The 27,406-nt window shown below is 35.8% G+C and overlaps 2 protein-coding genes across 4 annotated transcripts; one reads left to right on the top strand and one right to left on the bottom strand.

Moving 5' to 3' along the window:
* Positions 1–12,830, bottom strand: LOC146140695 (serine/threonine-protein kinase BRSK2-like). 2 transcript variants are annotated; one of them, XM_083391872.1, is made up of 18 exons: positions 12,706–12,830; positions 12,431–12,525; positions 12,069–12,154; positions 10,368–10,508; positions 8,779–8,929; positions 8,334–8,402; positions 8,029–8,175; positions 7,322–7,527; positions 7,158–7,258; positions 6,778–6,988; positions 6,040–6,099; positions 5,092–5,375; positions 4,872–4,923; positions 4,611–4,764; positions 4,411–4,536; positions 3,758–3,830; positions 1,537–1,623; positions 1–785 (listed from the first exon to the last, which is right to left on the bottom strand). In XM_083391872.1, exons 1-18 carry the CDS (start codon positions 12,773–12,775, stop codon positions 694–696), a joined length of 2,205 nt encoding a protein of 734 aa, XP_083247998.1. In that variant the 5' UTR covers positions 12,776–12,830; the 3' UTR covers positions 1–693. The 2 variants fall into 2 exon arrangements, with proteins under 2 accessions (XP_083247998.1, XP_083247999.1); XM_083391873.1 differs by lacking the exon at positions 6,040–6,099.
* LOC146140694 (semaphorin-1A-like) lies at positions 2,108–25,174 on the top strand. 2 transcript variants are annotated; one of them, XM_083391870.1, is made up of 22 exons: positions 2,108–2,272; positions 16,769–16,946; positions 17,255–17,385; positions 17,475–17,525; positions 17,603–17,713; positions 18,253–18,349; positions 18,577–18,675; positions 19,303–19,451; positions 19,525–19,648; positions 20,206–20,257; positions 20,325–20,493; positions 20,612–20,804; positions 20,880–20,959; positions 21,349–21,387; positions 21,450–21,595; positions 21,749–21,926; positions 22,002–22,104; positions 22,576–22,854; positions 23,088–23,306; positions 24,268–24,408; positions 24,474–24,536; positions 24,598–25,174. In XM_083391870.1, exons 2-22 carry the CDS (start codon positions 16,892–16,894, stop codon positions 24,663–24,665), a joined length of 2,547 nt encoding a protein of 848 aa, XP_083247996.1. In that variant the 5' UTR covers positions 2,108–2,272; positions 16,769–16,891; the 3' UTR covers positions 24,666–25,174. The 2 variants fall into 2 exon arrangements, with proteins under 2 accessions (XP_083247996.1, XP_083247997.1); XM_083391871.1 differs by lacking the exon at positions 23,088–23,306.
* Positions 25,175–27,406: the final 2,232 nt, after the last annotated feature.

Raw genomic sequence — 27,406 nt, 5'->3', positions numbered from 1 at the left:
ACTAAAAGACTTTCTTGTATTGAAGAGTTATGACCAGCGTTCCGACAAACCTTGAAAGTATCTATTTTCACGTCGTACGGAATATTATAGAAAACAGCGTTTAGACAAGGAAACATAATGAACAGAATACGCGCTGAGAAAGCACCACGAGTTGGCAGGAAAAGAAGTGGGGGAAAAGTGAAGTCAGCACAACACAGCAGGAATGAACAGTGAACACTAAACAGTGACTAAACGCGACGTGCAAAGCAAGAAATATCACAGTACGATGATTGCTCACTATATATTTTACAACACCACGATCGAGATCACAGCTAAGTCAAAAAATATCAAAGCTTGACCCATACACCAAGCTAGATGTCATCACACAACAACTAAAACCACTTTTTTTAAAACAACACGGATTCATTATAGAGCAAATGGAAAATAAATATTGCAAGACGTTAACACGATTTAAAATCAAAGAACCCACAGCACACGTGAAAAGCGAAAAATAGGTCGATAAAGTGGATTTACAAAATAAAAAAGTGAAATGGCCATTTCGCAGTTAACAAACACTTTTGAAATTTACACGTAAATAGTGAATAGGTAATTGGTATGTGATCATTGCACGTAATTGAGTACCATATGTCGGACAAGAATTTTACAGACACTGAGAAACGAGTAGGTGGCGCATAACACAGGTTGATGGCTAGCTTAATACTTTGCATGGTTGCGGTCGTTGGCATGTAGGTTTGCTGCAGACGTACAGAGCTGTTGCAACTCTCTGGAATAAGCTTGGATATCGCCTAACAATGAAAAACAGACATATTAGGACTAATTTGGTCGAATTATGAATCTGCAGGGTTTAATTGAACATTTTGTACAGCGCCACTTTAGTAAAACCTTTTTGCAAAACATGAAACTAATATGTTATTCAATTTTCCCAAGCAGCACTAATTAGTTATAAATTAAAATGATTGCAAAGGAAACAGGCTTTCGCAAGACACAGCACGTGTTTTCTAAACCACTTGAATACTAAAGCAGTTTTCATGTATTTACATTTTACAAATATGTCTGGAGAAACACTTGAGTTTGTTAGAGAAGTGGTCCAAAAACTAAGCACTTGTGAAAACAAAAATTGAAGTGAATAATAAAACTTTTTCTATCAAATTCTGTTTTAGTGAGCTGTCCGTACATTTTAATATGTACAATGGTATTTTAGTGACTCATTACACCAAATATGAATCATATGGTTTGTATTTGGATTACACAACTCTTCCTGTGTGACGATAACGCATTTATCTTAAAATATTGAAAAGTGGGTTGCCTAAGAGTACGCAAAATATTATATGGTGACTTATTATTTTCAGTCTTTTATATCGTTCACAAAAAATCCATCAACCTTAGACGTTAAAGGTCACTATTTAAAAAAGCCGGTATTTTTCCGATGTAAACGTAAATATTTTTACAAAACATTTATGTACCTTAAAAAGATACACTGTGACATTTTCAAAAATGTAACTTTCAAATAAACAGGATAAAAGATGTTTTACTCACCGGCAGGTTTGGTTTGTGGAATAAATGGATGAGCTGCTAGTTGGATTTGAACGAGTTCTAGGACGCGTTTAAAGCGACGATTCGGACCTGGCAAAACGCAAACATATAGTGACCACAAACTAATACAAATATGTGCATTTTTTTAAAGTCAAATTCAACTTTTTGTAAATCAAAATAAACATTTAGTTTTAAACGAGGATGAAACATATGGGCAAAAACGACAAATTTCAAGGGGCTATTTCAAGTTTCGGAAGGGAAAAAAATCTGTAGGTTAACAAAAGCATGGAGCGAAATCGCCATATTTCAAATGAATAAAGAGGTAATAGCTAAGTAGAACTTGGGTTATTAACTAAAATCTAAAAAAATCCTCTTATTCTAACAAAATAGTAAGGACAGTGTTTCGGGAGTGACATTTACCCTTCCTTTATAGTCATATTCCAACGCGCGAATTAAGGAAATGACGTGCCAGCAGGCCCGTTCGAACAGCTATTGTTTTGCGTCTGAGCGAAGGCGGTAGAAAAAGGCAGTATTTATAACTGGCGCGAGGCGAGGACGCTTAGCTTTACTCTGAAGCGCTTCGTGCACAGTGATTGGTTAGGAAAGTTAAAGCTTGCATGGCGCAGTTATCTGACAGTGGTAGAATAGCCTAAAAACATCACTAGTCAAGCGTGGAGAAACGAAGACAACCCGCACAAGGCGTGAACTAAAGGATTCAGTCGTACATCGCAACGAGAAGGTTGGTTTAAATGTAAACAAATAGTTACATTATTTCATGGCTTGTTCATAGAGGGATTAAAAAATCGCGTCTAATATAAAATGTAACGTACAAAAACACGGTTTAAAAACAACGCATTTCTTAAGCATAAAGACGTAGTGGGGCGTATTTATTAATGATTGTAAATTATAATATACAATAACAGCTGTTGAATTGGCAAAGCACCAGAAATAATTATAACCAAGCCGAACCACAAGTCGGTAATCCAGGCATAGCTCCCAGCATAATTAGATTGAGCCTTTTATCTATAGGCGTTAAGAGATATGTTGGTATTTCGCCACATTTCACTCCCATGGGGGAAAATCTATGATTTAAACCGTTAGAAGATGCTGGTACCCTTAAAGCAACTGCAGTTTTCAAGAATGTTAGACTCATTTGTGCGTAACGACTTCCGCCGTGATTCATAGTGTGCCAGTGAAGTTCACTATACATTGGCCGTAATGGCAACAGATGGCAAACGCCGGGCGTAATTTTACAGGAGAAAATACACAACAAACATTTAAAATTTACCATAAAAGAGTTTTTTTACCACGGACAAATTTCCCAATTCTTTGAGCGGCTTAATTATATATTAAGTAAAACACAACACAGATTTCATAAACTGAGCTGTAAAGGTTTGAATGGCATTTTAGCAGTTCGTAAGGGCAGGAGCTTCAACATCCAAAAGCAGGTTTCACATTCAGTATGTGCGATTGTGCGTGTACCATATCGATAAGGAAATGTCAATTAGTTGTTTTTGCATATGCAGATAAGGAGTACTAAATCGTTGCCTATCCTGGAAAGACTGGTCATTGGGTCACGAGTCGCATTTAAAACATATATTAATTGCACAAATCGTTTGCCTAAACGTGAGAAACTGACAGTACGTGTTGAATGATACGTCATTGTCGTATATTTCCATATCTGGAATTGTGTTTAGATTAAATGCCAAAAAGGAAGACGTAATGTGGTGGGTTGGTCCATTTAATATAAGCCACTAATATTGTTTCCTGCTCGAGATTGTCATACAACAACGAAACAGTTTCTTGTTTTACTCTCCGCAGAGGAAGAATGGGCTATTGTATTGTTTTTCCTGGCCAATTAATTACAACTTGGGACCATAAAACCGCATAATATTTCCACTGTAACGATACTGGTTGGGTTGTGCGCGCAATTAAAATGCCACGTGCTGGGGAACAACGTGATATTACAAAATAAGCGCAATGTATAACTTATGAAAGTGAATCCGGGGCTGATAACCATGACATTAACAGCGTGGCGGGCAGGCTTCCGCTGCGTAATAAATCAATGCAGTTTGCCGCCGACTAGAACTACACGAACATGTTGCCTATATGGTATATATCAAATAAAACTCTCTCATGACCTTTGGGCAACGATTGATGTCAATAGTTTCCGAGTGCGCAATCGATAAGTGAAAGTACGTAACTTCATTGTTGCGAGAATTACCTGAGAGAAGAGTGAACGCCACGTGGTAATTTCCCAAGGAACTAGCCTTCCCTTCACCGTTCAATGTTGACATCTGTAAGTGCAGAAAGTACATGCTACGTACTATATATAACTATGATAAATATATCTTTTCGAGGTTTTCTTGAGGAACTACATTACAATGTAAATTATATGTGGGTAGTGGCACTGATGTAATCTTATGTGGGTGTGTCAGGCCAACTTATCCTATTGCCCACTCAGTCCAGTTGCGCCAAAACATGTTGTGTTGTAAACCATTACTAAATACAAAGATTTAAATATAACCTATTTCCAATTGAATAGAAACGTCATTTTTAGGGGTCAAGCTATTCCATAAGGTTGGGTCTGTATAAGGTTTTGACAAGAGTTTTCACAGTCGAAATATTTAAAAATAAAAAGTTCAAACATTTAACTAAATTTATAGTTTTTCTTAATATAGAGATAGTTGGTCGGATTTGTTTCAAAAGTAATGTTTATCATTCGAGATTCGTTCAATTTTTTTTTTTTTACCTGGTTGTTTGACGACGTCATATGATATAGTTAACATTTTGGAACCGATTTTCGTCCATTCTATTTTTGGAAATATTTAACTAATTTTCGGGGTCAGCAAAATTATTTCAACAGTCATTACATACCTTTATTATGTCGACTTGGAACTTCACTACTTTGCCTTGAAACACGGAATGTGCAGTGTTCCCTTGCGTTCGATATTCGCATCGAAATCGCATGGCAGAGACAATCGCATGAGTTAGGTTGGCAATCTGAAACGATTAAGTCAATTCGTTTGCAGTTTACGACAAATTAAAGTAAATGCTAAGAAAGACGTAACACTTACAGTAAGAAATGTATGAACCAGATCAGCCTTAACGCTGTTAAGTGTCCTTTCATTCATCACCAACGTGAGAGGAGCGTCCTCGCGGTCACGGGACGACACATTGGATGACGACGAACCACTCATGAATTGACCAAACCATGAACGTTTGGTTAACCTTGTGGTGAAAAAAATATACTTTGAATCTTAACACTCAACAAGGACAAGCACCACAAATCGTAAATAAACATAACCGTAGATAACGGTATTTAAAAAATGACTTACTCCATTGATGGCGACATGTTCGAAGTATTGGTAACGTCTTCAGAAGAAGGAGCTGTGATACAAACAAAACGATTTATCTCACGGCGGAAGGCTAGCAAGGCAATAAGAATGAGCGGCGTGAGAATGCATTTAACATCAAAGAGCACATAATAGGTAAATCGGATCTTTTATTTAAATATTATTATCTCTACGAATTAGGTTAGTGTAACGTAACACAAACTTTGAAACTTCCTGCGATGAAAGCGTGGAGAACCCAGGAAGCTGTTTTTAATACTGTTGAGTCTCTGTCGCCACGGGTTGCTAGGAGACGAGGGTGGGGTTGGAGTCTGGTTGCTTGTTCGTGTTACAGCAGGATTCAAGTTAAGATTGTCGCTGGTGCTGTTGTGTGAAGCCTTGTTGTTGGAATTGACAACGTTATGATGTTGGTGATGCAGCGATCTTCCACTCTGACTGCTCCCACTCGACATAATACGCGACTCCGAGTCTTCAGTTAAACTACGCGACCTGTATAAAGTATTGTATTTATTATTGGCATTTCTATTCCTAAAAACAGTGTTTACAGCATTTGAGTAGACGAAGAGTAGATAGAATAGACAGGATTAACATCAAGAACATTTTCATATGTTTTAAGACCGGGGTCGGGAAACTATGACTCGCGGGCCATATAAGGCTCTTTTTGTGACGTCATGTGGCTATTTTGATGAAAGAATCTTGCTTGCAGAAAAACACATTGTAGCAAATTTTAGGCGCTTCGGCGCAAATTTTATTTGTTTTTCTAGAATGTTATACCGTTTAAGAAAATCTCTTAATATCCAAACCGCCCTATTCTTTCAACGAAACTCCATAATCAAAGTTGTGCTAACTTAGCTATTTAAATGTTGGTGCATAGCGTGTTCTGTCCTTTAAATGAGAACAAAATAAACGGCCCTGCTCATTTTACTACTTTTTGCTAACTTATAACAAGATGTTAAAAAACTACTATATGGCTCTCATGGAAATACAACCAAGAATATTTAGCTTTTAAGGCTCCCTTAGCCAAAAAGGTTCCCGACCCCTGTTTTAAGGGAAGACGTTAATCGGGAAAAGCACTAACGATTCACCGTGCAAAACAAAACAGCATTGCTTATGAACAGGGCAAAGAGCCCCGAAAAAACGCACTGCAACATACCAGCTGTCGTGCTGTAGGTAAAATGGATCTGACAAATCTTCACATGCAATAACTTCACAACTGCAAGCATAATACAAAATGTAACATGCAAATTTAGGAACAACAATATGATAAATAAATAACAAAGCTTTACAAAACAACAAAGTCTAAAATAGCTAGTTTGTTGATCCCACACATTTAATAGTGGACCTGAAACCTGTTTGCAAATCAATGAAATATATTTTAGAACTTTAAACTAGGGAGTCGACCCGCTTGACTAAGTTAAAAAACTAAATACTAAAAAGGGTAAAAAGTCTAAAATAAACAGCTGCCTATAAAAAGGCTATATAAAAAAAAAACGTTTTTTTAAAGAATGGGAGCCGTTTGGTTTTACCTTTCACGATATTATTGATTGCCCTTATCACATTTTTGTCAGTTGAATTGAGATATTGTTGAATTTATAGTTTGTAAAGCATATAGGCATAAAGTTTATCTCTCATGGTCATGGCATCGAGTAACCACAAAATATTTGGTTCACTACCTGTCAGACTCCTTAATTAAAAAAAAATGTTCAGGTTATGTTTTGGGTTGAGAAATATAGGCGAAAATCGGTTAACAAAAGCTATGATCACTTTCATTTTATTTTGCTTTAAACCACATACAACAAAAAGCATGCTTGATGTTAAATGCTCCCTATGCATCACATGTTAGTTAGCTGAAAACAAAGTCAGGCATAAAAACAGGCTCTGTGTGGCTTACCTTTGGTGCACAGAAGATCCTTTTCTTGCGCCATTTGCTGAGTGGTCTGAGGCATAGAGTGTTTCAGCTGACATCTTGCGATGACCGCTTCTACTCCCATTGCTACCTAGAGAGCCAGCAGAAGAGGTTCTCCCACCAGAGCTAATATCACCACTGCTACTTGATAATGATGAGCGTGATGATGTTGAGTCCACTCGCTTACGAGGTGCATCTAAAAACAACCTTGTATTACTTATACTTTTGAAATCAATGCAAAAATTAGTGTGTTGTGTGAGATAAAAGAGGTTGCTTTGTTTGGTGTTATTACATTAGCTAGTTTATTACTGCAACAAGGATTATGTGTATGTGTGATGCGATGTGGAGTATGCTAAACATATTACCAGGATGCTTGCATGGCAATGAGTCTTCATCATCATCAAAACTCGGATGTCGCTTCTTGCGTCTCATCAACATATAGTAAACAAACTTCTCTGTGTTTTGCCTACAGACAAACGCTTTTAAAAAAATAAGTATATATAGGACAACTCAGAAAAACGCAACTTACTCATCTGACATAAGGTTGTGTAACAATTTATCTCTGTCGCGAAAACAGCCAAGAGAACTCATGGATATCAAAACGTCAGGGTCGGCATCTTGAGCGTCTTTTAGTGCATTACATTGAACGGGAGCAGATGGTTTGTCATTAATCATATTTAACCCACCGTTCACCTCGCCAACCAACATCCATTTGTGATCCAGTACTTCTTTTAGCTATTAACAAATGTTTACTGAGTGAAGTTATTTACCAGGTAATAAAAATTGCTTCGGTTTATACTTATTTTGGGTAAAAATTGTGGGCCTTCACTGTTGATAAGCACAACAAAATTTATATTAATTTTATTGATTGTTAAGATGTAAAGCAGAGCTAGGGGTGAAACTGGGGGTTAAGTACCTGTAAGGGGTTCTGCAATAAATTTATTTGGTTGTGAGCAGCACTAAATCAATTTTGCGAAACGTCTTACTTCGACAAAAAACATTTTCTGACTAGATATGTGAATATCAAATCGAATATGAAATGCTTCTCAGAGTTGCATCGGGAAATATTGTGCATAAAACAGCGATAAGTGTTCTGTTTTTCTCAAAATGTACCATTTATTCAATCTATTAAAATGGGTTGCAGACTATTAGGTTTGGGAAGCCACAATATAGAACACTTAACTGGGAGGTCTTCAAATTATGAAACATTTCTCTAAAAGGGTACACAATACACACCGTTAGTCTCTTCTCTGGTTTGACTTCAATCATTCCACGGAGTAAATTTTGAGCATCTGGTGGTACAAAATGCGGAATATGATAAACACCCCGTTTGACTTTCTCCAACAGATTACGGAGATTGTCGTCATCAAATGGTAGAGCCCCCTTAATACAAATAAATGTCAAAGGCATAAAGTGGTGAAAAAAGAAAATTTAAATTTATTTATTCTTTTCTGTTAGATATATGATGAGTATGCTCATGATATTAAAATGTATGAGTATGCTCATGATATTAAAATATTATGAGTATATTTTTCCCTCACCACAAGTAGAGCAAACAAAATAACTCCACAACTCCAGACATCTGCAGTTCTGCCGTCATATTTTTCACCCTAAAAACATTTAATAGATACATATTGCAATATCAAAACAGAAGTTTTACTTAAGTTGCTAGGACTAAAAATATATGAAGTTTTGTGCAAATTTTTGCAATTAGGACTATTTTACACTACTTTTAAAATAGGGTAAACTCAGAAGTAAAGTAATACCTTGGTTATTCAAGTAGAAGCCTTTCTGATTATCAGGGTTAACAAAGTTCATTAAAACAGAAAACACTGACAATAAAAATTTGTTCAATTTTTTTCAAAACAATACACCCCCACTTATTTTGCGATTTTTAATACAAAATGTAATTTCATACATTCCAGGAGCATATGCAGTAGAATTATTACCATGCAAAGACATAACAACTAGGAATAGCTATTGTACCCTGATGACTTCTGGACAGGCATAGTGGGGGGATCCACAGCTTGTTTCAAGTAAAAAACCTTCTGGCTGCAGGGATGCCATTCCAAAATCAGCTACCTTTATATTATTTTTCTCATCAAGCAGCAAGTTCTCGGGTTTTAGATCACGGTGGCTGGATATTACATATAGAAACACAAATAATTAAAAGCTGCAAAATTTATTTTCAAACTTTTATGTCAAAACATTATATTTTATTTTGTTAGGAAACCCAATTTTATTAACCAAAGCTTGGGAATTTTAAAATAGTACAATTATTAAATATCACTCTCACATAATGCAATAGGTAAAAAAAAATATTGCTATATAACCCTAAACAAAATCATTGGCAGGCCGATTGAGAAGTTCTGACCTACTGTTGTCATTGACAAACCTGTCATTCTTTTTTACAATTAATTCTTTGGGTCATAAGACTTTGTGAACAGAGCTGTATTTGCCTAATTCTAAATCTAAAAGTCTTGTGATAAAGTCTGGTGGTGCAAAAGCTCGTCAACATTGCAATACAATTTGTTGTCTAACAGTCTCAGCTGTTTCCGAAATTTGATACAGAAAGTTGCAGAGGTAACTATAATTAATTTTACAGGAATATTAGCTTGGTGAGCAATTGGGAAATGTAAATGAAACGGAAATTTATTGTTCAGAAGCAAGTACCTCACTAATACACGGTTGAATACATAATCCGTTTTGACATATGCTCCGCTTTTTTTTGTTACAAACATTTTTTATAGTTTGCTTTTTCATCAAAATTATTGGGCCATAGAACTTTTGTGAACGAAAATGGGCCACAAGAGAAAAAAGGTTGAGAACTTCTGGTATAGAGCAATATAAGTAAGTGGTTTATCAACAGATAAAACCTAGCTTTAAACTTCTTAACAGGGTCAGGTCATGCACACCAAAAGTGTGTGCTTCAATAACATTAGTTTGCCATGAAATTTGATTTTAATAAAAAGTATCACTTTTTTGTCAATCAAAGTCTTCGCATTGATGTGTGTTACACATTTGAAATACGTACACCGAAAGCCATCGCAGACTCACCGAATCTGTTGATCTATGATGCAAGCGGAGCAGACTAGAAAAACAACTAGCCTGCAGTGAGGTTCGAACTCACGACCTCCGGTCAAGCCGGGACCGTCGCTCTACCAACTGAGCTATGTAAGCTCAGAAGGGAACGAGTCGAGAAACAACCATATGCCAATGCTTGCACAATCTGTTAGTACAAGCAACCTCATTGAAGGGGACCCACAGTACCATATCATTTATTCAATGAAACATTCACACATATGTGTGTTAATAACTGAGATCTAGCCCTTCGAAGCTGCTTTTTGACCAACGATTACGGCTGACATATAAACACATTTATATAACGTAAAAAAAGGAAGGCACTGGGTTTGGGGCAAAAAGTTTGAGTTGTTTCTAAGAAAACTAAGATTGGAAATGCAATTTTTAACATTTGCAGCAGCAACCTCACTGTGAGTTTGTCTATTAGTTGTGTGACATGTGCCAATTTTTAAAAAATTAGTAAACTACAAAAAATAAACAGTTAAAACACCCACCAAACATTATGATGATGACAAAAATCCACTGCTGATACAATTTGTCGAAAAAAATGTCTTGCTTCCCTTGAGCTTAATCTGCCCTTTTTCACCAAATAATCGAACAACTCCCCACCAGCGATCAATTCCAAGATTAGATACCTAAAATGTAAAAAGGAGTCTTACACAATAAACACTTTGAGTTTAAAATTTAAAGATGTAAACAACGTATGCGGCACATTATTGTTATTGTCTATGTAACCAACAGACCTCATTTGCATTGATTAGGAATGTTAAAAGTAGAATATTGAATCCTTAGATTTTAATCCAAATTGGATTTGTAGTAAATTCTGCTGTTTATATCGGGTAATTGTAACCGATTAATTTATTCTCATTCCCATGCATTAGTGCGCATAATTGTACATGCGCGAGTGACAAGTTCTTTCGCAACACATTTATAGTGCTTGCTTTAAATACAGTTATATCGTGCAGAATCATCGTTTTGGGGTGACCAATTACTGTACTTTGCGACAACTTTCGTCAAATTATCAAGTGCAAGTGTTATTGGGCAAGTGACTAATGTGTAATGCCAGGTGACGATTGGTATGCTTAAATTTTCCATCCGAAACATGCTAGCGCTATGGTGTTACTCAAGAGCGTGTAGTATTTGAAGTTTTCATTGCACATTACTGGCAGTAGTAAGTTATATTATTCACACCAGAATATTTGATTGGTGAGCTGTTTGGACTTAACCTTTGACATTTCAAACTGATGAACAGTTTGATCCAAGTTTCAGATAGACTAGAGCAAACCCATTTTTTCTAAGCAGCAATTTACATGTGAAATCAATATTTGTCAGTCCTGGTCTCAAAGTAATTTTAATGTCATTTATAAAATAGTATCTTGTGTAGACAGTCAAGTTTAAACAAGCATAAAAATGGTATATAGTGCTAAGTCAAATTAAATTCTACTTAACATTACCAAATGGTGTTAAGTAACTTTATGTTAATTCAAGTTGAAAACTTATATTAAAAGATAGTTTTAAAGTCAGGTGCTTAATGCTATGTATTACAAATCCATTTTTTTTGCGGCCCTTCACCTTCTTTCAGTTAATTTTCCCTAAATAAAGCTATGAGTGTGCACCATATTGAGACTTTTGCTCTATCAGCTTCCTGTTTGAAACGTGATTTAACCCATAGGCTACACCGCTACACTAATACAGTTGAACTTGAATAGGAAGCATCTATTATAAAACAATCTTCATTCATCAACTTTTACTTGTGTCACGTTGTTAGGATAAAGAATTGTTTTGCAACAACTATATTTGTCTAGTACAGTGAAGGTGTAACAGGCTTTTGCAACGCATATTAACTGAGATTTCTGTTTAACATCTGGTTTGGAATTACGGCTGTTAATTAAATTGTACTGAGCCGATCAGTACGAGAAAGGCGTCATTGGAATTGCAGGAAAAGTTATTTCCGAATCTGTAAGTAGACAGCACTGAAAAAACACTGTAGTTGCAGCCTAGTAGCTCATTAGTTTTCTAGTAAAAGTTGAAAATATGAATTGGTGTTTATTTGATGTGCACCCCTCCTGTCTAACTGGCCCTTGTGTTAAAAAGGTTGCCCAACCCTGGTTTAAATAAACTAAAATTAATTCATGTAACTAAACCAAAAACTGCTTAAAAAAACAAAAACAAAAAAGGCAAATTGCAAAACTTACAGATACTTTTTGTTTTCATACACATCATACAATCCAAGAATATGAGGGTGGTCTATTAGCTTCATTATTGATATTTCTCTTTCAACCTAATATCAACATATTAAATGTAAGTCGTTAAAACTTTGGTTATACTACTATGGTCATATTAATATAGGCTGTACTTAGTTGTTAAAATGTTGGTTATACAAAGTTTTGGTACCTAGTTGATCCTTTAAAAAGCTAAAATAAAAAAATAAATAACTGATGCAGAATAAATTGCAAAAAAATCCACCAATTTGGTTTTATTAAAAGAGCCAATAACAACTGAAACTATTTTAAATAGATTGTTCGTACAAAAAAACATATCATTAAAGCTTATGTACCTTGTTAATCACATTTTCACTTAGTTTTTCCCGATTTACAACTTTAATGGCAACCTTTTTACCAGTTACACAGTGAATGCCCATTTTCACCAAACCTAAAATATAAAAAAATCAAAACACATTATTTTTCATGCAACGAAAAAACATAATTCATCAAAAGCTGACAAATAGTTTATAACCAAGGTTTATCCATCTAGGATAAATTTCAAGTTGTTTTTATCTCTTTCATAGTGTTAAATTTATGCTAAAAAAAGTAATGCACAATGACTACATACCTGTTTGGCCCTTTCCCAAGGTTTTGTCCAAGCGATAAGGCCCAACATATTGTGCTTGGTTGGAAGACATTATACAAACTATAACCAAAGTATACTTAACAAAAAATATTTAATTTCTAGCATTGTTTTATACAATACCAATGCTGAAACACAAATAGACAGAATAAATAACCTAAAATCAGAATAGTCTGTGACGAAATGCTTGGCTTAGGAGCTTCAGCGGCCCAGCCCTGGGTACAAGGCATGAATACCTAAACCTAGGTTAACTTCCTTTTGAAATGTAAATGGACTTGAAGTTTCCCTCTATGAAACAATATGTTGTTAGTTTTAAAGGGATATTTAGTTGATAAACCTTAGTGCTTTTTTTATAAAAACTGTTGCTACCAGGCATAACAGTAATATTCAAAAACAGCTGCTCTGTTAATTGTAATTGTTAACCAACGTTTCGGCAACCTATTTAAATCGCCTTCTTCATGGTGAATGACACCGAACAATTGTTGTAGTACAATGAATGAAGAACACTTGTTGTAGTACAATGAATGAATTTTTCCATCAGCAATACAAAAGATTAGGGAAGTTAAAACTTGTGCCATTGAGTAATTCATCTGTTACAATATATTTGTTTCACCATGGAAGGCTGCAAGTGAAAAGTTTTGGTTAAGGGCCTGTAGCTGTGGCGAAACATTTTCAATAGTTGTATTAAAGGCATGAAATGACTTGCCTTCGCCTCATTATTAAGTATAACGATACACCTTAGTGCAATTGTCATAGTAATGCTTTTCTGGCAGTCGTAACTTGGTATTCTTTGCAGCATTTTATTTGACTGTCTAATTAACAGGTCACAAATTAGTAATAAAGTGAAAAGGAAACAGAACAAGGTCTTTCTAAAGCAAACTGAACTTGTCAAATAGTTCTTGTGTTGCATTGTACTCCCTAAAGGACAAAATACCTCGCTTTTCTTTTACGTTTTATGTTGTTGTTTAGTTTTAGTGTAGTTGTGTATCACAATTTAAGCAATTGCTTTAAATTGCAGTTGTTTAGAATGTTTAACATTTGTAATTTATTTTTTGATTAGAATATAGATATGTAACAAACAGTTTGCAAACAATTGCTGTTTCATCACTAAGGGTAAAATATGATTAATCAACCACAAAAACTAGAAGATAAATAATTAATTAATTACAAATATACTAGGGCACTTCTACATTCTGTGGCAGGTGCACACCCGATATTTTTTCAGAGAATTGTGCACACCTAAATTAGTACATTTACTACATTGCACAGCTAAATTAGTACATTTAAAATGTGGTAGAATTCCATATCTTATAGGTGTGCAAAAAACGTTGTTGCAAACCTTACAATTTGCCACTACACATCCGAGATCTGGGCGTGAAATGACATGAAATGCACTGCGGTACTAGGGTGCGATATTCTGGATTTGTTATTCTAGATCAGGGATGGAGAATTTTTTTATCGAGCGAGTCACAAATGGAACTTTTATTAAATTAGAAATTTTTTTATAATCCCGGGTATTCGGCAACCTAGCAAAACTTTAAAAATATTGCCGTTTTTGACTAATATAAATAAAAAAATAGTACCAACCACGTTAACGTCGTTGCCTGAGTTGTTTTATTTGCGCTTACCAGCGGAAAAACCTAATTAAATTTATTCTAACAAAAAAAATATGTCATGCATGCGCATGCATGCACAAATAACGGTCCTGACTCGTATTAGAGAAGGTCTGGCGCTCCTTCAGTTATGAACGTACAAATTAATAAAAAAAACGGTCTTTAAATACCGCTTACCACAACGCAAATTATTTGGGTTAGAATGCGGGTTAGCGTTTGGGTAAGGGTGGGTCAAGGGTTATTATTAATAATAAACATAATAATACTTGACCCACCTTCACCCAAACGCTAACCTGTGGTATGCGGTATTTCTTTCTTTTGTTTTTTTTGCATAACTTTCCACGTACATAAGTGAAAGAACGCCCATAAATGAGCTTAATTAAATGTTTGGAGCTAAAATAAAAAAATTCAAACCTCAAAATGACGTAATTTTATGTATAATTTTTTCGTCGGGATCCCGGGATTCCCGGGAGTGAAAAAATCCGGGAAAAAGAGGAACCCTAGTTAGGATGCTTTGGGTTAGGATGTAGCGCTTCGGGTAAGGGTGGGTCAAGTATTATTATTAAATAAGGAATATAATAATACTTGACCCACCCACACCCCACTGTGGAAAGTATGGCAAGTGAACCCGTAAGTTTTTGTCAACCTTCTAAAAGTGCACCCTAAAAAGTCTGAACTGCACCCCAAATATGTAGAACACTTGTACGGCATAAGTTTAGAGTGCATGTTTGCAATACAGGATGCACCAGAAAAATTTGACAGTGCATCCAAAGTGCACTTTTTCGGCTGTTGTTGCACCCGGTCAGTCGGGTTTTTTCGGCCGTTCACTCGCAAGATCTCTTTGAGATCTGCCATACTTTCCAGACTGGCCCACACCTATAAAGGCTAACTCGCACCCTAACCCAAATATTGTGGGTTGATATAATAATTGTGGTAGGATTCTAGACCAGCACTGAATTGGCTATTTGTCCGGATCACTGTTTCATGCTTGCACAGTATATTTCTGTTTGTTGTTTTACTGTAATAGTTGATAATTAGCGGTATGTGCTGTTCTTTAAAAACAACCTGAATGTCACCATGTCGTTTACCATTTGAATTGATCAAGTTTTATTGATTACATAGCGAATGACAAGATCAACAGAAAAACAATGGTTAAAACAAAACCAACTATGGTAAACGTTTAGAATAAGAGGCATAATTAAAACATTTCACATAACACGCTAACTTTATAACCTCATTATTCTTGTAAAGCTAACCAGATGTTGACTTTTTCAAGACTATAACAGCTGCACAGAACTAAAGCTTTGCCAAATTTTATTGATCTGGGCTTATAGTTTTTCCGGACCTACAGGGATATTTTCTGAATACGATTTTTACATAGAATACTTAAATTTTGAGTAAACGTTACTTTACCTGGTGGTGTGAAAAAAAAAACAATAAGTGGAAGTTTTATATTCTTAATTTTGTTCCATGCAAAAGCCCCTTGGTACAAAGGTTTGCAATCGTAGAAGTTTGCAATGTTTTAAATAAAACTTACGGCGTAGTCAAAACATTTGCATTTGCAAATTAGTTCAAATCTGGGAATTTGCGAAAAATGCCAAGTCTGGTTTCACTCCCAGTTATTATATTAGCACTTAAAGTCCAAATCAAGTCATTTGTCTGAAAGGCTTTAGTCAATTTAACTCATTTTACCCCAAATACTCTGGTCAAGTCATTTTAAATCAGTGAGTTAGGTGTACTAGTCAAGTTTTGCGGCTTAACGATTGTTTTATGTTGCTTTTTTGACGAAAATTTCCATGCCCCCTCTACCAAAGAAAAATCCTGGATTCGCCCCTGGGTAGGGGGTAAGCTTTTAAAGTGACGTTTCGGTTGAAGTAGTGTCGTGTGAGAAATATTGAAATCCTGATTTATTGAGAAGATTTGCCTAGGTGGTTGATCGGCATTTTTTTTTTGGTGGTTTATCGGCATTTAGATCTATTGAATCTCGACATTTACAAGACTGTTACATAGGCCTACTTAAATTTGAAGTTGCATACTCAAATGTGCGCAATGCATATTTGCGGGATTGCAGCTAAATGATTTTGATTAGCTGCGACTTCAGACTGGATGCGGCCAGAAAGGCGCGGATCGTAGGCTACTTTGATTGTTCTCTATTTTATGAAGCAAACAGATTTTATAAATACGTGCCCTTCTCACAGCAAGACAAGTTAAAATTGTTGAGTTTTTAATACCAGGAAATAGAGTAAAGAGTTGAGTCATATAAGAAAAATAAGCGAAGAATTTGCGCAATTTTACCAAAAAGCGTTATTATTTGCTACATCTTTTGATTTGACAAAAAAATATTAAATTTTCACCCAAAGGATTTAAATTTTGCAGTCCGATTTGTTTGTGTGAACAATTCTATACAGTTGTAAAACGATTCGTTTTATTTGTAGGTCTACCTATAGCTGGTGTTGATAGAAGCGTCTGTGACGGAGATAAGATCGCCTTTTTCTCTCGCTTGCTTAACCCGATTGATCGGTATTGTTTTACCTATTTTCGAACGATCTGCTGGTAAAATGAAAGTTCTTTGCTGGATTTTTAGCATATTGCTCTTTACTTTAGAGACGAATGGTAAGTGACACGTAAGAATAGTTTACTTCAATTTTACTTATGTGTGCAGAAATATCGGTTAACATTTTCAGCTAGCAAAAGCGGAAACAATCAATAAGTTTGCGTTTTGTTGTTTCTATTTTTATTGATTCTTCTGTTGCAATAGAATACGTTAGCTGTAGTCCACTGAAATTTGGAGTTTGGCCTATATAAGCACGCATTATTGCTCAAAATTATTTTGATAGTTATTGGATACGCAAAAGAGTTAAAAATAGAATCGTTTAAATCAATTAAATTACCAAAATGACAATAAAGATTTTGATGTTAAGGTTGGAAACTTACAAACATACCGTTGAAAGTCAATTGGACTACCGTTTATTACAACGATGGCGATATGACTTACATCGGAGGCAAAGACAGTTTGTTGATAGTGAACAAAACGACACAGAACGTAACAATGGTAAGCTAAATAATACAAAGAGTATAACGTAAGTTAAAGACGTGAAACAGCATTGTTAACCAATTCAAAAAAACATTTTCATCTTGAAGGTAGATTTTCAAGCAAACCCCTCTTCAGTGCAGACTTGCAAACCATACCACGTAAGTAGCCTTTGTATGCACAAATGCAACGAATGTCGATTGGTATTCTAAGCAGATGAAGTGTTTTTATATTACAGGCGAATGAGTGCTACAACAGTATAAAGGTGGTACAAAAAGTCGACAACAAAACACTTTTGGTTTGTGGAACGAACGCCTTTGACAGTACATGTTACAACCTTAATTTAAACGTAAGTTGATGACTTTTATTGTAAAGGGCTCTTCAGCTGGTACTTACACAAAAAGAGAACGAGTAGCCTACTGTTATCACCCAACCGTAAACTGGCATGGACTTCTTTTACCTACCAATTTGGCCATTTTTAACCTTGTTTTAGTGATATTAAAACGGTAAAAACCGTTAGATAGGCGTTTGCCGCATATATGTACAATTATACATCTTTCAACAAATTTTAGGTTCGCAAATCATTTTTGCCAATAGTTTACCACTGATAATAAGTTTTCCATGATAATTTTATGTACAAATAATCGAGCAAACTTGTTAAATATTAATTGCATATCTATATCTATTCGTTGACGTGCGACTAAAAATATAGTAAAGCGAGCTACTTTGCAAGTATGTTTTTCACGTTTTATTATACATCGTAGTGATGAGAAATGTAAAAATTCACACAAGAATTTTCAATTGCCGTGTGTGCACTGTTGCGAAGGGAAATCCGGGATTTAACTGTACAACACGAAGGGGTTAACTGTATTGGACAATATTTTGTAGACCCTGGTGAAAACTAGAAGGAATTTAAATGAAGAAGATTGGCTGACAAAGAACCCAAATGTATTTGTTGCTTCCACTGTTACAAAGAGTGGATCAGGTAATCTCGCTGAATAGCACACTAAATATACAATTTACAAAACTAAAGAAAACTGTTAAATCAATTCGTAACAGCTGTAATAAAGCCATTTTCGCAAATGTGATATTTTTTTATTTGATTTTATTTATTTATATAAGCACCCAGTCGGAATAATTAACAGCAACCTGTAAACATATTTATAAAAGTAGTACAGTACTACGTTTTGTATATTATTGTTCATTTAACAGATACGGACCTCTACGTTGGATCATGTGTGGACTCAAACTGCCTTCTAAAGCGCCTTCTTTCATCTGACAACTTGTTCACCTCAGGCAGCATAAAAGCTGGTATAAGTTCTTTGATGTTCGCTGTGATAAAAATCCCATGAAATCGACTGTGATAACTTAAAGAACGAGTTAGCCATTCTAACAACTTGTCCAAGTATTAAATTGTCGCTATGTTTTATATTTCAAAGCTCGAATTGTTTTTATTTTAGCTCGTAAAATACTCTTGTGAAGAAAACCTATTATTATATCAACAGTGCTATTTGCTAATTTCATCGATGTACGGTGTGCATAACATAGCCGGCGGCGAATTATCCGACTTTTATAAATGTCAAATATACAGACGTGTGTGGCAAAAAGTTGCATGAGAAATTGATTTAAGTTGCGACATGTTAGCTATAACAGCCTGTTAATTCGGGGTCATTAAGTATTAATTTTTTACCTTGTGACGAAGTAAGCTCATCACATACCAGTTTTTCTGATATATATAGCCTATATGCTTAATTAACCCATTAGACTTAATCGACAACAACGTTACTTTCTGAAAGTTTTCCTAAAATAGTGGCTATTTCATGCACTGTTTATTGGCGTTGATAAAACGCCTACATTTAAATTTAAGCCAAATTGGGCTTTTAACAAATGTAGAAAACTTTTGATATTAAAACATAAATCTTTACGTACCTCTTTCAGGAACAGAGTTTGTCAAACTTCACAATAGCCCGAACAATGGTGGAGTGATTTACGCCTTTTTCCGAGAGAAGAGTGACGCTTTTGTTGTTGACGAGTTTACCGCTTCAGGAACCAGCAACACTTATGCTATGGTGGCACGAGCATGCCAGGTAAAGCCAGTTAAAACAAAAAAACAAGCAAAAAATATATTTTATTCTATCCGCAACGTTGTACTGTTTGCAGCGTGATCAAGGAGGCTCATATCGCTTTGTGGGAAAATGGACAACTTTCATGAAATTGCGATTAATTTGTCCGTTTCCCGGGGGAAGCAATACTGGAAGTAAAAGTGCATACTACAACTATTTGCGTAAGGCCCGATCTTCATAATTTGTAACGTTGTATGCTATCTATGCGCGTATGTATATCTTGACATGGTTCCAAAGCGATAGCTGTACAAACATAATTTTATTATACGGTTTAGAACAGTGATTCCGAAACTGTGTGCCGCGACAAACTAGTGTGCTTCGGGAGATTGTTAAGTGTGCCGCGAAACTATTTATAATTTTGGAAAATAACTTATTTGTATTACCAATAGGCATACACACAAGCATTTTAGACTTGAATACGAACTATTCATTGCAAATTAATAATATTCAGGCATTTAGATACAGTTTGTCGTGGATTAAGGGCGATTACAAGATTACCACATTGTTGTTGTGTTAAAAGTGTGCCGCAAATCATTAAAGTTTATTTTTACTGTGCCGTGAGCCAAAAAGTTTGGGAACCATTGGTTTAGATTCATTTTAGGCCTAGCGTTTGTTTGTGTTATGACATTTTGCAATCATAATCTTGGAAGAAAGGTTTTCGAAGTGCTATCACAGCTCCGATTCTTATTATTTATTTCATCTTTTATTTCAAAACCAGGTTCTGTTACAGTAATTGAAAACACTGTTTATGGATTATTTGGCCTTTACAGGTGATTAATTAACTTGTGTTTGATATGAAATATCACGCTAGGAAACTTACCAATATTTCTTTGATAGCGACTGGAACATAAAAAACACAGCGTTATGTTCTTTTAAACTTGCGGACATCGATTCGTATTTTAACGGAGCTGCTTTTCCCGGCGGCCAAACTCTTTATTACGATGCTGCAAAGCCGACGCTTGAAACAACATTCGACGACGGAAAACAGACTTATCTTCCAGGACAGGTAGTGTAAGCATTTATAATGTTAATTCAGTGATATTAATTTACTAAAGATCAAACAGTCAAAGATTAAAAAAATTAATCAATTTGGCAGTATTCCGATAATTTAATTTTGTTTACAGTGCCCCTCCTCTACTCAATCCACAAAGACCCTTATTGCGGCGAAGTATGAAAAGTTTCTGCAAGCTAACGACCAGATAAAAGCGATTGTTAAACCAAGTTTAAAGAAGCCTTTATATGTCACTAACAATTTGATATTCAACGACATCACCGGAATTCATCTACACGATTATCATATTATTTATTTACTTAACGGTAAGATATTGTTTTGTTTTGCATCGGTTATAAGGTGTATCTGTATAAAACAGTTGTTAATAATTTTCTCTGTAGAAAACGGTCTCCTCCGAAAGTTAGTAATCCCTCTTTTCAACAATAATGTCACCGTTGTGTCTGAAGCAACCATATTTGACGTGAGTTTATAGCCAGCTGACCTGTATGACTTTTATTGTTATTTATATTACTGTTTTCTTAATGTTGGTTGATCTCTATGGGCCAATTTTTCTTGCCCAGTTTCAGTGAGATAGTTTTGCGACTTGGCATATTCTTGAAAACTTTAAAAAATAACATGTTTTTATTTACATTTTACAAAACACAATGGAATATTTAGTGTTTGTGAAATAAATAAAGCAGTGAAAAGTTTTTTTTTATTTATTTCAAAATATTAAGTCAAAAATATCACGTACAATGAAAAATCATATAAGATGTTAATGTCTTGCTTTTTTGTAATTTAATGTCTGACCAAACAAAAAGTCAATGATATATAGTTTGTGTCAATACATTTCAATTCTATATGTTTTAGGGTCCCCAAAAAATTACTTCATTTTCATCGACAAAAGAGGTTGGTGCTTTGATGTTTTTTAATTTGTAGAACTTCCTATATTTTAGTCCACTGCTTTTCAGGGTTTGATGGTTATCACGAATATCGAAATGCTTCTTCTCCCGTTTGCCGATTGTGCAATTCACACATCATGCGAGTCATGTTTAAGTAGTCCTCACTGTGATTGGTCGTTAGCGTGTGGTTACAATCAAGCCCCTAATCTATCAAGGTGATCCTCCTTACGACACGAAAAGTTTTTGTATTGTAAATGATCCAATAAATATGCTATTGCAGCAAGTGCTAGGCAATTTGTACAAAAACTTGTTGCAGAGGTTTGCATGCGCTTATTATCCGTTAACATTTTGTATAATATTGTGATTAGGTCATGTCCCCCAATTTCCATGAAACCGGAGGACGTACATGTTAATGAAAGCAACTCTGGGGTGGTTATGTCCTGGTCAAAACCTCCTCAAAACTTTACCATAGATCACTACCGGATAAAAATATTGGATATGGTTGACAATTCAACTGTTTTGACTGATGAAACAACCAAGACACAGGTAGACACATTTTAGTTTATAGTTGATAATTCATGTATCGCAATACAAATTTGTTTGTTTTACTTAAAACCTTAGATCGACATACATCAACTGCAAAAAGGACGTCGCTACTTTGCTGACGTCTACGCAGTTCGCAATAATTCAAGTGGCCCGGTAGTGTCTGTCGCTTTTGCTCTGGGTAAGCTCTCCATACAGTAAATAATTTATAAAACACGTATTGAGCGCTGTACTCGCTACGAACGGCAATATAGCCCACTTTATGAACGAGTTTCAACTATACTGTACCACCATTTTTAAACAAACTGTCCATTTTTTTAAATAAACATGTGCCAGAAGAAGCCGAACGAAATCAGTTTTAAGTTAACACAAGTGCCGTTTTATTGATTTTTGTACGCACTGCTCGTCGTGTTAGAAGGCTAAGGCTAAAAGCTGTTGATTAGTTTTAAAACAACAGTGCTTAAGCCCCAAAATTGTCCTGCAAAATACCTAGATAATATTGTTAATGGTGTCATAAAGGTTTGAAAAATTCTTACCGTTTTTCGCAAACATTTTGGTTAGAAAAAAGTAAAAAGTTAAAACCAATGGCATGGTGTTCGAAGTTCAACTGGTGTTCGTTTAATGCAAAATATTTTTTTCTGTGTTTTTTTAGATTTGCAAATTCCTATTTTGCTTGAGAAGGAACGCTCAGGCAAAACATATTCAATTGCGATAAGTGCAGTCAGTGGAGCCAATACCTACAATGTATCGCTGTACCCCAGGAATTCTAACGCATTTATTCAAAACTACATTATACACGGCAAAATAGATGACAAAAAGATCCATGCCCTATTTTACGATCTAACAGAAGGCAATGAATACATGGCGACATTTACCGCAATGTCAAAATATGGCGTTTCGTCAAAAACTCTTACAATAGTATTTACTTCGGGTGAGTTTATTTTTATTTTTATTTTTAGACGACTGCTTCCATGTACAACAAAGAAAATACATACTTTCACCGACTTTTTATAGTCTATCTATCTGCATTATAGCGTTTTTGCAGAAAATTATTTGTCAAGAACGCAAAAATTGTAATGTATTCTCCGTCAAACTCCCTCCTCTTTTAACTTTTATAATGAGAATAAAATTATATGTCCCTTTTAATTAAACACAAATTTAAAGAACCAATAACAACACATGGAGCAGAAAGAACGACTATGACGGTTCAGTCCGTAAATAAAATTAAAGAACAAAATACGACACAAGAAGCAGAATCGACCAGTGCTGTGCAGTCCACAGTCTCCACAAAACCTATTACAACGTATCATCAGCAATTTTCCGATATAACTTCGACTTCATCTAGTATCACACTTAGGCCAACAAAGGCTCTGCCTGTCAGAGGTAGTGTATTGCATTGTGGCACTGTTGTCTCGGCTTGCCGAAGCATGACAATATATTCACTTCTATACATTTATGGGTGTTGCAGCATTTTGTTGTTTTTTTTTAACTAACAATTACGCCTACAAGGATGGCAGTGCGTTTGGTCGCGTATGGTCTTTGTAAGGAGTTGCTTTTGAAATTAATGTGTTGTATAGCAGATGCTTACAAATCTTGCTTATAATCCTCCAGACCAGTGTTGGAAATAAAGTCATTTAAAAATGACCTAAATCCCAGTCCAAACCATCAGTTGCCCAAGCCAAGTCCCAGTCATGTCATAATTAGAGCAAGTCAACTCAAAACCAAGTCCTTGTCATAAAAGTTGACTGTTAAATTATTTATTAAAATTAGTTAACAAGTCTTATTAGGAGCAATAATTCAACTAAAAATAAATTGCTCTTTTGTTGGTTATACGGGTATTTCTATTAAATCGCGTTCAAGATTTTATTGCATAGGTCACATAGTTTCACTCTGTCAACAGTATACTGTATGGACTATGAGCTATGCCGAAAGAGAAAGGAAAAAATATTTTTAAAATATATATTTTATATTTTTAAATATTTTATTCTATTTGCCTGTGACGTATCTGGCAAACTTTCGTGGCACAGCAGTGCTGTTTAAACTTTGTCAGCCGCTTAGACTATTGCTGTGTAGCGGTCGTACTGCCACCTTGTTCGCAAGTTAACAAAACTAACTGTATTTGTTGCATTTTTATTGCTTTTGTCATCGCTTGTATCTCAACATTATGCTGATATGCTCATGTATGCCTCCTACGTCGGTCATTTTCTGTCTTACTCACCCAGTTGCTCTAGCAAGTGGAACTTCGACATTGGTGCATTTGTAAACAATAATATCTGAAAAAGGATAGTAGCATACTGACGTCAAGCGCAAATGTGAGAAACGATAACATATTTTGTTTGTATAGATGAAACCACCGCAAAGGCAACAAACACCGTGGGCTACCAAATTGCATTTGTTGTATTCCTTATTCTTCTTGTTGGCGCTTTAATGTTTATAATGATTAATCTTTACACGTTCAGAAGTGAACAAGAAGTAACATCTTCAGGTAAGTCCTTAACTCCAAAAGTTGTTGGAACCGTTTTTATGATTCTTAACTTTATACATTTGCAGACAACCGGAACGTGACTTTTGTACGACGATACTGTTTTTGGAAACGAAGGCTCATAGACAGAGGTACAATGGCGTGGTGAGCTTAATTATTTTTAGTCGATGCACTAAGCAATTTATATTATAGGAGATGCGGGCTCAGTCGCCGAACAAGACACAAGTTATAAAAACGGAATGGCCTCAATGGCGTTGTGATAAAGCGTGTCGAGAATTTGAATATTCAAAGTCCAAACGTGAAATACTTCCCGCAGTGACTTCAGTGGCGTGGTATCAAGTGCGAAGAAATCGTTCTTGCAAAGTCATTGGAGGGCGATTTAAATAACAAAAAGGGCGTGAGCTTTAATTGAGAAGTTCTCTTGTCTGATATCAGTCATTTGTTTTTTTGACTGACGAGCCGCAAAATATACTTGAAATGTAAGTAATTTCACGGAACGTATTGTTCCTGTTTTGGTTTTACCTACCTGTTGTTGGTTAGTTTTTTCGACACGAAATTTCAGTCATGAACCCACGGAAGTGGCAATGAAACACATAAGTTTTGTTTAAAAAAAATATAGTGTACTTTACAATTTGTCTCGTACGTTTTCCAGTGAATGAAAATGCGCCAAGTGCGTGCATGTTTTACTCGTTAAAATGTGTTTGTTGTATTGCCTGACATGTAATACTGTGATATTTTACTCAAAAATTTTATTTATACTTTTAAGAAGTGCAAATTGATGTGTGCTTTATTTTACGTAAGATAAGTTAGGCCTACCATATGTCCTCTTTTAGGAGGATTTGTCCTCTTTTCTCAAGAAAAGTGATTGGTCCTCCGAGGACGCTCACAAATGCTCAAATATCCTCTCTTTTTGCATTTTGGGTATAGTTGCTTATACTTTCAGCAGGACTTTTTAGGCAGGGGTGGATTAAGGCATGGGCTGAGGGGGCTGCAGCCCCAGGACCACCAAAAAATAGGCCCATGGGAACACACAATAAGAGTTAAAAAGCAACAATACCTAAAGCAGAACAAATTTATAAAACCATATAAAAAGAGTCCTAAGTTCATCGGAATATTGCCTAAATTTATCGGAATATGTCCTAAGTTCATCGGAATAGGTCCTAAGTTCATCGGAATAGGTCCTAAGTTCATCGGAATAGGTCCTAAGTTCATCGGAATAGGTCCTAAGTTCATCGGAATAGGTCCTAAGTTCATCGGAATAGGTCCTAAGTTCATCGGAATATGTCCTAAGTTCATCGGAATATGTCCTAAGTTCATCGGAATAGGTCCTAAGTTCATCGGAATAGGTCCTAAGTTCATCGGAATAGGTCCTAAGTTCATCGGAATATGTCCTAAATTCATCGGAATACGTCCTAAATTCATCGGAATACGTCCTAAATTCATCGGAATATGTCCTAAATTCATCGGAATACGTCCTAAATTCATCAGAATACGTCCTAAATTCATCAGAATAAGGTCTACATTCAACGGACTATGGCCTAAATTTATCGGAATAGGTCCTAAATTTATCGGAATAGGTCCTAAATTAGTCGGAATAGGTCCTAAATTAGTCGGAATAAGGCCACTCAACGGAATATTGCCTAAATTCATCGGAATAAGAGGCCTAAATAGCCAAAATATCGCGCGAATCTCTGTGTAAAGGGTATGGGACGATCGGTCTGGCATCGGCCGTTTAGGTGACTACGTTTGGGCGCCCTAGTCTGACCGGCACCGTCAGGGCGCTGCTGTTTCCGTACCGGATTTTTGGTCCTGTTTGGGGCTGTTGGTGGGTAATTGGTGGGGTTAGAAAATGGCTTAGGGTTGAAATTATGAGAGGAGTTAGTGATGTACTTAGGGGTGGAGTTTTGGGGTTTGGGGCAGCCGAAGTTATCTTTGTATAAAAAGTTATATTCTAGAGCAGGGGTCGGCAACCTACAACCAACCTACGATGTAATTCAACCGGCCCGCCGCCTCTTTTGAAATTAGACACGAGTCTATTTCACAAACTTTTCTATTTCACAAACTTTTCCATTTCACAAACGATTATTTCAACTACCTAATTGCAAAAGATTTTCGCGCTTCGCGCGAATGTATATTCTGCGTCCGGTTTGTTTACGCTTATAGATGCTGCCTTTTCAACTAGACCAGCGATTTTTACCGTTGCGCCGTGAAAGACTGGCAAGTGCGTCGCGCAAAAACAAAAAACGTATTAAAAAATATTCGACATATATTTTTTAACGTTTTTTTGTTTTTATTTTCGGCATTGTAATAAAAACTTGCAAGAAATTAAAAGAAATACCGGTGTACCCCCCCAAAAAAAATCGCACTCGCTTCGCTCGCCAGGTGACCCTTCACTTAAAAAGGTTAACAGACCCTAAGCTAGATTAACTTTAAATGTTATCGCGTTCCTTCAAACTAGTTTTATTACACTTTCCATTAGTAGTATGGATGACGAACATTTGAACTCGAATTTTAAACCAAACAAACGTTTTTTTCGCGCTTTGCGTCAACACTTTACCGCCTCTGTAAATGTAATTAAGCACGTTTTTAAGTGCAAAAAAATCCGAGCCCCACCTGATTCAAAGTTGTTCTAACATTTCAACAACACAATTCTTAGTTATCGTTTTGTGCGGCCCGCAAAGACCTTTCTGAGTTTGGTTTTGGCCCGCGACTAGAAAAAGGTTGCCGATCCCTGTTCTAGAGATTACCTTACCACATCTTGTCTATTTTTACCACATCTTGTCTATTTTGAGGCCGTCAGACCCGTGAACTTGTGACGTCTATGCGTGTTTGTTACTTCGCATATTAAGTTACTATGCGAAAACAATCCTATAACAAACCACAATGAGCTATTTTAACTTATGTTTAGCTCAGCCAGATTGTTACAATACCTAAAAATCGTGAATGTTTCGAATAATAATTGCGGTGGTGTGCGGTCATGTCTTAAGGTAACCAGCCTTAG

This window comes from Ascidiella aspersa, chromosome 6 (genome assembly GCF_963924565.1).
Source record: "Ascidiella aspersa chromosome 6, kaAscAspe10.2, whole genome shotgun sequence".
In the NCBI taxonomy this organism is placed as follows: Eukaryota; Metazoa; Chordata; class Ascidiacea; order Phlebobranchia; family Ascidiidae; genus Ascidiella; species Ascidiella aspersa.
This window is presented reverse-complemented; position numbering and strand designations above follow the sequence as displayed.

Coding starts and splice junctions, on each gene's coding strand:
- LOC146140695 (XM_083391872.1), bottom strand. CDS start 12,775: ATGTCTTCCAACCAAGCACAATATGTTGGGCCTTATCGCTTGGACAAA. Junction 12,155..12,430: donor GTGAAAATGTGATTAACAAG/GTACATAAGCTT, acceptor TGTTGATATTAG/GTTGAAAGAGAAATATCAAT. Junction 10,509..12,068: donor TATGAAAACAAAAAGTATCT/GTAAGTTTTGCA, acceptor TTTACATTTTAG/GTATCTAATCTTGGAATTGA.
- LOC146140694 (XM_083391870.1), top strand. CDS start 16,892: ATGAAAGTTCTTTGCTGGATTTTTAGCATATTGCTCTTTACTTTAGAG. Junction 20,960..21,348: donor CTGAAGCAACCATATTTGAC/GTGAGTTTATAG, acceptor TATATGTTTTAG/GGTCCCCAAAAAATTACTTC. Junction 22,855..23,087: donor TACAATAGTATTTACTTCGG/GTGAGTTTATTT, acceptor ACAAATTTAAAG/AACCAATAACAACACATGGA.